Source organism: Barbatula barbatula (assembly GCF_947034865.1).
Source record: "Barbatula barbatula genome assembly, chromosome: 23".
In the NCBI taxonomy this organism is placed as follows: domain Eukaryota; kingdom Metazoa; phylum Chordata; class Actinopteri; order Cypriniformes; family Nemacheilidae; genus Barbatula; species Barbatula barbatula.
In genome coordinates, this window is record NC_136786.1 from 14,761,232 (window position 1) to 14,771,792 (window position 10,561).

The 10,561-nt window shown below is 38.4% G+C and overlaps 1 protein-coding gene across 1 annotated transcript; it reads right to left on the reverse strand.

Annotated features, from left to right (window-relative positions):
* Positions 1-970: 970 nt before the first annotated feature.
* pex2 (peroxisomal biogenesis factor 2) lies at positions 971-8,186 on the reverse strand. Its single transcript, XM_079487629.1, has 2 exons — positions 8,068-8,186; positions 971-3,790 (listed from the first exon to the last, which is right to left on the reverse strand). The coding sequence occupies exons 1-2, from the start codon at positions 8,069-8,071 to the stop codon at positions 2,859-2,861; spliced, it is 936 nt and encodes a 311-aa protein (XP_079343755.1). The 5' UTR covers positions 8,072-8,186; the 3' UTR covers positions 971-2,858.
* Between the last annotated feature and the right edge of the window lie 2,375 nt (positions 8,187-10,561).

Consider the following 10,561-nt stretch of genomic DNA (forward strand, 5'->3'; position numbering starts at 1 on the left):
TGACTTTACTTAAAAACCTTTTATTCATTTGTTGCTTGTCCAATCCATAATTAAACTATTGTCAAAGATTATGTCAAAGACTGAAATAAAACTTTAATAGTGTAAAATTGTTTGAATAATATTTTTTACGGAAGTTGCAAATGTCACTGAGTTCAATACCCGAGTTCAATACGATCATTCATATATAGTTTTTTATGGATTACATACTTTAACAATGTAATTTTCATGCATTATATGTTATATATATAAAAAAATAAGTATTTATTTCTCAGAAGTTAGTAGTAACAAGACTTGCTTGCTAAATGTCAGCTATAAATTAGCCCAAGACAAAGAAAGATTTTTTTTAAACATCCATCATTTCCAGCACAGAATGAATTATGATTTCAGATGTGGTGGCAATAACAATAATGGTTCAGGGAAAACAACAACAAAAATGTCAATTCTAGTGATTCATGTACAGTGTGTCTGTTGCACATTGTTAGTAGACAAACTAAACTTGTAAAAGTGCACAAAGTTTTCATTTCTAAAAGTCCATAGGGCCGAAAGTTCCTAAAGAAACACCGTTATATAAGACCAGGGTTTATGGTGATATTTCAATGCATTGATGCATTTTAAAAGCATCTTTTAATGCGAGTTCAGCAGTTTGACAAAAATCTGAAACCGAGTCAATTACAGCAAGAGATACAAATTCTTGTTTGATCCGCTGGTCCAAAGTGAACCATTCATGTTGACAAATCAGTGGGTGTCGGGAAATATATAATTTTTTGGTCTCATTGATTCTCCGCATTCCCAGTTTAGAGTGCAAATGCTCTTCCAACAGTGAAAAAACACAGATAATTGGCCACTGTTGACAAGTTGTGTTAAATTTGCTTTTTAACTGTGAACTTTAGGTGCTCACATTTAGTTAGGAGTCGAGAGTAGATAGCCAAACATGGGAATGAACAAGCTCAAGTATTTTATGTTTGTTTTTAATGACTTTTGCTGTTCACACAGGCACGCAGCCACAAAAATAACCATACACGATCATTGTATTTAAACCCAGACAGCCAACATTCAAAGATATCTTTTAGTATGCCTTGAGCTTCTATTTCATTAAGCAAAGAATGGCTACAAAGTCTGAGTATTAGTTTTATGAAGACTAAAATAGAGCTTCAAATCTATTAATCAGAAAAATCAATGCCCAACATCAAAGGATAAAGAATATGGATTGTAATGAGCAGGAGAACTCATCAAAGTGTGAATCCTACCACGTCCTCTGTAACATCCAGTCCGCATGTAAAAAGCAATATGGGCAATTTGCAAAGTAAATGACGTCAAAGACTGAAGATTTCATTAAATGAGATTTGGAAGAACAGATGAAGTAATACAGAAATGTTAAAATGCTTTCGATTCAACTCACTATGTCTATTTTTACAGCCTCACTCAGTAATATTTGCCCCTCTATCGCCATATCAACCTAAAACCAAATTGCAGGTTACCTACATGGGCTAAAATGACATCAAACTGATGTAAACCATTATTATAAGCTTACTGTTGTAAACCAGAATAAGGAAACAGTTTTCAACATAGATTTTTGTGTTTATTTCAAAACAAACACAAACCAACAAAAAAAGCCACAGCTTTATAGCTTTGTGAAATGCACAGAGAAAGCAAATCCAAAATGTTCTATAAACTTGGCAAAGACTTCAGCATTGTGCATGTACTTTTGATCTTAAAAGTAAAGTTCGATACTGAAATAAGCGCTCTCAGTTTTATTCGTGGACCTGCCTAAAAAAACAGAACCATATGTTGTGCATATTGTAAATATGCGACCGTTACTGGAGGACATTTCCAGAACAGTGGCGGCTAATTCCTTTAATCCTGTGAAACAAAACAAAGCTTATGAATCTATTCTGTTTCACATTAAATATCTTTTGAACCAAGTGCATGAGTAAACTTGGATAGTACCGCATAGAGTGAGAACTAGACTTCTTGGTGGTCCTGTGTATGTGACTGTATGCATAACATCAATGAACACACACGAGGGCAGAGTAGCGTGCCACAAAAAATCTTTTTTCACAGCAAACATTATTAAAGCGATTACAAAAAAAAGACAGAATATAGCAAACCACAGGAACCCAAGAAGTGACTGATTGCCTTCACTATGGGCAATTAAGTCAATGTGGTCAAAAAAGAAAAAAAATGAAGTGAGAGATTCCAGCAGGCCGGAGCACATTTGGATGTGCTTGGCCCGAGGCATGGCTCAATGGAGAGGGTTAACATTAGAATAAATACCCATCTTTGCCGTCATTATGAGGCTTAGAGCATAATATGCCTGAAATGTGCATTGGTCCTCCTTGGGTTTGTTACAGTTTACTGGCGTGTTAAGAAGGGCCAAGGAGATTATAATGGAACGTCTGTCAATCTGCATCCAACCCAACTACCCCCCTGGTGCTATCACGGCCTCTCCTTGATCTTGTGCAAATTTTTCACTTCATAGGGGATGAGGGGAATTGGATCGTGCAGGCAGTTGAGCAAAGGGTTGTTTTGATGTTTATTCATTTGCTCTACGTTCCATCTGAGAACGCAGAAAAGTGGACCTCTGATAGGCGGTTTTCATCAAACTTTAATGAAGATGAATAAATTAGCGACACAAATGATGTTGTTTGAGAATTTTACATCATTAAGGTTGTCTCCAGTCAGTCTTTGTACAAAACCCTGCATATTTCATGGCAACAAATACTCTCGTTTCGGAAAAAAGGCACGGGACGTACGCTTTCATCAACCAATCTCTATGATCGACTCAAACGTTCGACTTGAAACACACATATGGTGGAAGAACTCGAGATCAAATCAATCCAAGGCGTTCCTGTGGGAACTCAACTCTGATGCAACTCAGTCATCTCAATCTGAAGCCTGACGGGCTCCACCGTTGCCGCATCCGCACCACACTTAGGGCAGGTGAAGGAGATGTCGGCGATGGTGTGGCTCTTTAGGCAATAGTAGCAGAACACGTGTTTGCAGCCGATGGAGTGAGGCATTGTGGGCCACTCCCTGCAGATGGCACACTCCGTGCAGTAGGTGACCTCTGAACCCCTCCCCAACTCATTCAGAGGGGAGAACATGGTGGAAACGCAGACCTTCAGCTTCCACACATTAACAAGAGGCAGCAGGAAAATGAGGAACTCCGCAAACCCGTGCCACAAAAGCTCCCTGTTCAGATATTGGAAGTTGACGTCCCTTGGTCCTTGAGGTCGGATGAATACAGGCTGCACTCCCAGCAATCTTTCTGTTAGGGTAGGAAAGGTTCCTGTCTGAAGGAACAAAAGAAAGTTGACCAAGCTGGCCGCTTTGGTGAGCCCCATTACAACAGACAGCAGTTTGCGTGCTTTGTGGATGCTGGACTCTGCAGGGTGGTTGAGAAACAAGCTATGAGAACGTTCCTTTAACCATCTTTCACCAACAGTGAGCAAAGCAAACCAAAGCTTCTTCTGCCGGCTCATGGGCCTGTATTTATGACCCAGCACACGAGCATCCTTGTATCGTATATTGAGCAGCGACTGGCCCACGGTGGCGCTGTTGGAGTAGACGGTGAACCTCCATAGGAGAAGCTGTAGCAGTGCCTTCAGTTCCGGTTCCACGGGGGTTAGGAGCCCGGGCTTGAAATGCTGGAAACATTGAGTGAACTGTGACCAAACAAGCTGTTCCAGTGCCCCATCCAGTTCAAAAGCATCCAGCTGACTGATTCTCAAAACCCGAGATAAAGGGCTTGGGCCGGCGTCGGTGGATGGCTTGTCACCTCCAGCTCCAGCTACAAGCAGAAGAAGCATACGGTTATGCGTTTTTGCATTTCAGTTCAAATCACTTTTCACATGTAAAACCCATCCTAAATTCTCTTTTAGCTGCGCAGGGCAGAGGCACAGGAGGTGTTACGCTGTTCCCCCTTGAGATTTGGTCTGAGGACAAATCACATCACAGGAGATTATCCCAACAGCACAGGCTTGGAAAGGCAGTAAACAGCCGCAATGTGGAACTACTTTACTTTGACGGCTTTTATATGGAATCTAAGAACTGTGACGTTTGACGATTTTGCACGGAATGCGTTTCTATCGAGCTAAGTTTATCTCTTTAAATGCGATGGTTAAAAAATGAGGGCCAGGGGCTGTGGTGACCATCTCTTAGCTTTCAATGTAACAGAGGACTGGATTTGGACAATATGCGCAATAAACTGGCTTAAAGAAATCTCCAACAAAAGTCTTTCTTTCAGACTTTGGGCAGCATTCGTACCTAATGCATTTTTCGACTGAAAAGTAATTAAAAGTTTCTCGTCACGTTTTTATAATGTCATAAGCATAACAGACAACGAAAGGGTGCAAATATTTACTTAGGGACTGTAATGTAATATAATTCATGCTTAATGTGCTCAACCTCACCTACTCTCCATGTGTGTCACAGGAGCAGTTCGATAGTTTCTCAGCCTAAGAAAAACCCAGCACTGCAAACCGACACTCAACCAGGTGAGACAAATCAAAGCGGCTGGGATACGGCTTTTCGTGTTCTCTTCACAGGCTTTTATTGAGCAGTTTACAAGTTATGAATGAATATGTTTTATTTGAGAACATAATATTGACAGCAACTATCAATAGTAATGTGACTATTGTCAAGGGGCTGTCAATAGTAATGTAATTATGATTTAGAGGTCCACACAGATGTTAGCTCGGGCAAGTAACATCTCTTGTAGGACTGCTATCAATATCAGGATTACTATTGACATGTTCTTTCAGACTCAAAGTACTTGCCAAATATATAACAACTAGACACTTTTGTCAATGTCGACTGCCTATAAAAATTACGCTTTTGAATGTACAGGGCTTTGACCGGAGAGCTGAAAATCTATGTGTCTTATGTAATCGGCCAAATTCGTAATCAATGACTGTGTTTACCGCTATTGTAATCGGAAGACCCGGCCTACACGGAGCGCTGGGATTCCTATGCATTCACATTTACAGCTTAGCTAGTTGCGATAGCATATAAAATAAACATGTGGATTTTATACTTATTTATATGGTAGTATCTCCATTCTATGCTTTACTAGCTGAAAATAACTATATATTTAAACAATTATATATAACAATAAATGTGTGTCTATGTATGTATGTTAGGGCATTCTTATTTGATATATATATATATATATATATATATTTCAAGAGAATATGCCCGCTTCGTTATTTACGATGTTAAATCAACCTACCTCTGACAAATAAGCAGAATTTTCTAGTAAATCGAGCTCATCTTCGGGCTGCAAAATGGATGGGGAACGCATATAAGGTTATATCAGCCGAGTCAAGGTCCTGACAAGCAGCATTAAATGACAAATGCCTGACACCAGCACGGGCTATAAAACATGTTCTCCTGAGGCAGCCCACTGGAGGCACAGGCCTGCGGTTCTGCAACTGATAAGCTGGGTCACAGTGTCACCTTGGATTTAGCATTTCAAGGCAGCAGGCCATGGAAATCTTGCATCCAGTGGACATTTGGAATACATTTTTTTAAAGAAAGCCTAAGATTTTGTGACCTTGCCTTCGACCGTGCCATAGCCTTTGCACCTTTGGGGCGTGTGGGAGAATCTTATATAAGATATAGATAGATATGAACTTATAGTTAAATTAAAGGTTTATTAAATTATAATATTTTGAACCACAAATAAAAAAAATCCTAAAGCATATGATTTTAAGTTTCACAAAAATGCCTAGATATAAACATGTAAGTCCCCAAATAAATTGTATTTAATTTATATTTTATTCCGTTTTATTTTGTTTATACTTTTTTTACTACGAAGCAACATAAAACTCTTAACCTTGAAGTCTAAAGCTTCCTCCGCCCAATCATTCACCTGATTTAGGTTACTAAGCTCCCGGCGCCATTTTCAGCTGCCAGAAGAATGAGCCAGTCTCCCTGTCGTACGTTCAACTTTTAACTCCGTCCCAGAAGTATCTGTTTTATTATGAGAATTGATGGGTATGTCAGTTTCTGAATTTTAAAGGTGATGTCATTCCGAAATGGGATTACAGGACTGCTAAAATACCCATCCTGTGGCTGTGACCGTTCTAATTGTTCGACGTCTGTATCATAAAATATGAATGTCTGCAGAAGCACTCGAGGTTTAAGGTCCGGCCTAATGACTGCCCCATTTCACTAATTACCAATGAGTCGCAGAAGCCATGGTCTAACAAAACTTCAAGTCTAAGAAACATATTTTAAAGCACGTCTGACGCAAAAATATGCGTTGCTAAATCTCGTTTGCACAAATTATTTAAAAGAATCAATTGAGTTTGCAAATACGAAGGTGGAAGATTTAAAGCCTTGAGTATTAAGTACAGAGTTGGGCAGAAAAATACAGCTTAAAATCTCATGAAACATTTAAAGGCTGAGCCAGCAGGAGCGACTCAACAGTTAATAAATGAGAAAATTGTGAAGATGCATACTGCAGTGTACTGCAGGGCAGTGCGGCTGTGCTGTCCACATAGAACATCTGTTTCAATACAATTCCCCCACAATTTTTCACCATCTCTATAAGATGATGCATTTAATAAAAGATGTATTATTTATTAACAAGAGGTTTTTTGGAGGCAGCCACAGCAAACACACCCTTTTCAATCAATGACACCCCATACTAAATCACATCTATTAAACCATTTTTGAGAATTGCTTTTCTTCTCACCCTCATCCAGATTAAGTTTACCACCTTAATGTAATATCATATTAAATGTCTCCATGTTTATATAGAACTTATTTTATATGAACTTATCCATAAATGGCATAAAGAGTTAAGCTCAGGTTCACATAGGCAAAACAACCTGACAATAGTCTGCTTTTCAAATCTTAATCTATTTAAACGCGACACCGGCAAAAATCTATAGACAACCTTTTGACCTGGGCTGAGATCATACTGCAGTCTGATTTGAACCCCATTCATTATGTTAAGTGTGCCATGGGCACTTAGACCTCCATCAATTCCACAACAATCCACTGTCCTAATTCTGCACAATGACGCCATCTCTGTAACTTACGCATGCAAAAATGCACAGAAACTATTTTTGCTACGGTGCAATGCTTATAAATTAATATGGCATCTCATTCAAACACTGCACACCTGTCAAATAAATCTGTTATTTTATTTATAATTCGGGACATTTATTTATCATGACAGTGGTGGCAAATTATATATTTTAAATCACAATAGCACAATAATTTCGATCACCCCCTCATGAAAACTGACCACTGTTTTATCATAGTAAAACTTTATTAAGGATGCTTTAGGAAATTTTCACCATTTGTATTACCACAGTTTTACTACAAATGTCACAATTTATATGAATCTAGTAGTTACTGTAGTAAAACAATGGTTGGCTTTCGTAAGGGTAGAATAATTGAAAGGGAATTTCGTAGATTGTGTGTCATGAACAGGAAAAGTTGTAAAGCACGGTAGCGTGTGTATTTTAACAAATACAATAATGTGCAGGGTTTGTTTTACAAATACTTACATAGGATTATATAGCTCCGCACAGAGCAAAACTGACATTGATAGCAGCCAGTATAAGTGTAACTATACCAACATATAAAAGCTATGCATCTATAAGTCTCTTGAGAATACAGTTCACTCGTGTATATTGTGTACAATTGTCTATTATTTATGGCTCAAATGTATGTATATTCTGTATAAAGTTTGTATTGTGTTGTTTATATATATATATATATATATATATATATATATATATATATATATATATATATAAAATGTCGATTATTTTCATATCTTGTTGCTTGTACTGCCATGGCAGAGTTTTGTACCTAAACTTTCACCATCAGAACACTTGTGTGCATGATGTGGGACAATAAAGAGATTTGATGAACGCTCTTTAAAACCAGTGAAGAAAACGTAACGTTAAACCTAATATTATACCGAATCAAGAGGAAGCTGTACCGCACCGACCCGTCCTGCACTAAACTATATACATCTTTCGATCGGCTTTATTCGTGTCTGAATTAGTGTGATTTTTTTATATAGGAGTCAAATGAAATAGTTACCCATGACAGCGTATGGATCCTCCGTCGTTTCCGGGTTATGTTGTTAGACCACGCCTCCAAGCAGATGAGCCAATTGCAAATTACATTTCCTCTGCGCCCTTGATCACATGCATCCAATCGCATTCTGTAGCGTTAATGTCTGATTTAAGCCAGGCACCAAACGCGAAACGCGAAGTGAATGCGGGGGAGGAGCTTCTTGACGTTTACGTCTAGGAACGTGCTGTCCTATCAAAAGCGCCGTCGTTTGATGGACCGCCTGCGCTGACCAATCGTTTTAAAGAGGAGGCGGGCACGGGTAAGCAGCATGGTGTGGAGCTATTTGCAACAGACGGCAGGAGATGAAGAAGCTTCACAAAGACGGTTGTTGTCCTGCACATGCAGACGATATAGTTCATGTTTTGTCTTCGGGGTTATCTGCAAGTTTTGCACTATTTGAAGAGAAAAATGGACGGAAAGTAAAAGGGAAACGCGGTTTATAGTGTGTGGTTATACCTAGCAATGGACGCACATAGATGTTTGTAACACCTAAGAAAATTATATTCATAACAAATGAAACAAAACACGTCAGTCAATAATATGCAATATGATATTTTATTTGGACTGCTGAGTTATTCGTGACTAAATAACTACATATATTATAATGACGCGATTCGTGTACATTGGTTTAAAGGAATCTTTTTAAAAGACAATGGGAGACGGCTTTGTTGATAGATTGGCACATACTTACGTGGGTATAATAAAGTATTTTATTAAATCGTAACACTTTTAAACACCATTCTCTTTTGGCAGTACATTTAGCTGTGGTTATATATGCTGTGCTTCTCTATGAGCTTTATACAGACGACGGTGTGCGCACGTTACTGATTGTTGACAAGCTATTTCAGTAGGTTGTTGACTTTGTGTACAGGACTCTGCATCCATACCCTCTTAAACCCCTTTAAAAAGTTCTCAAGGTTTATTTTTTCATGAAGACAGTCATTTCAAAATCAATCATGCTTGGTTCACATATATGCTTTTGTGTTGAATGAGTGTTTACTGTTTGGTGTACACCTTGATAAAAACTTCAGATTAACAATGATTTAAATATATATATATATATATATATATATATATATATATATATATATATATATTCTCCCTGCTGATTACATTTGCACAATGAAAAGTTGTCCTTCTGTCAAAAATGCGCTTAGATTACTAATAATTTCTTCTGTAATGGGGAACTAGTCTCTAGTTGAACATTCACATTACTCTCCTCAATATGCTCTAACTGCTATTTAGCATGTGTAATAGATATTTTAATAATTAATCGGTATGTGTTGTGAATGATTTACCTCTCTGTATGGTCATTGGTGCCATTGAACCTAACCTAGTTTAAAGCCGTTCTCCCTAACAAAGGTAAGATTGCCAATTTAGGGAAAAGTAGGTTCATTTTAAAGGGGTCATATGGCGCAAATACGTGCTTTTCTGTGTCTTTGGTGTGTTATAAGTTGCCCATGCATGTATTAGACACGTAAATTGCAAACATTAAAGTGTGGTGACATAGAATGCATTCTATCCAAAGCATATGCTCTCCCAGACCTGCCTGAAACGCTTCGTGTAATTACACCCCACAAATCTACGTCGGTTCGTCAGTATGATTTGACTAAGGGGCCGCTTACACAAGACTGTTTTGCGCTTTCACTTGAAAACGATTTATGCGATTTGGCTGTCCGTTTACACGGAAACTGCGTTTCAGGGAACTGATAACGCAAACTTTTTAAAAGGGGTTTCAAAGTGCAAGTTTTTAAAAACCACGGCGTTCTAATTTCCGTGTAAATCCCGAAGTCAAAAAGAATGAGAAAACAACATCGTGCGCATGCATATTAGGTGTGGGGGTGTGGTTTGCGCGTGTACATCCAAACACAACGAAGAAGAAATAAATACATCAATGGCGGATTACATGTTTTTTTTGCACTGCGCAATAGTTTGTTAACGCTTTTTTAGATTTTAATTTTGTAGATTTAGATTTACTACACCAGCGCTATAACCACCAGCGGAGCCTACATCTTATCTACAGCAAAATCGTAACACTCATTCACGGTGACAAAGAGTTTTAAACTGTGCTTTTGGATCAGACCCGGGAGGACGAGTAGATGGTGGTACAACTTTGTCGATGGCGTTGTTGACGAGCTTCAATTGAAGAACCTCTGAATGTCCAAACTTTTTGCCATCTTGTTTGTTTGTTTGTTTGTATATGTGCGCAAGCTTCTCTTCACTATGAATGAGTAGAAATGCAGCGCTCTGTATTGTATGGTCTCTTTAGCGACGGAAGTCCGCCTTCCAAAAAAACGTCAACCAATCGTCAGGGACTCTGGTATTTTTTCTTTACAAACTGATGCCGTAATACAGCATTTTAGTCATTTTTGCGGATCTGTGTAAACGCGGATTGTTTTATTAACGGTGTCGTGTGTACGTGAAACTTTTCAAAACTGCAAAAGAAAAACTTTTCAGT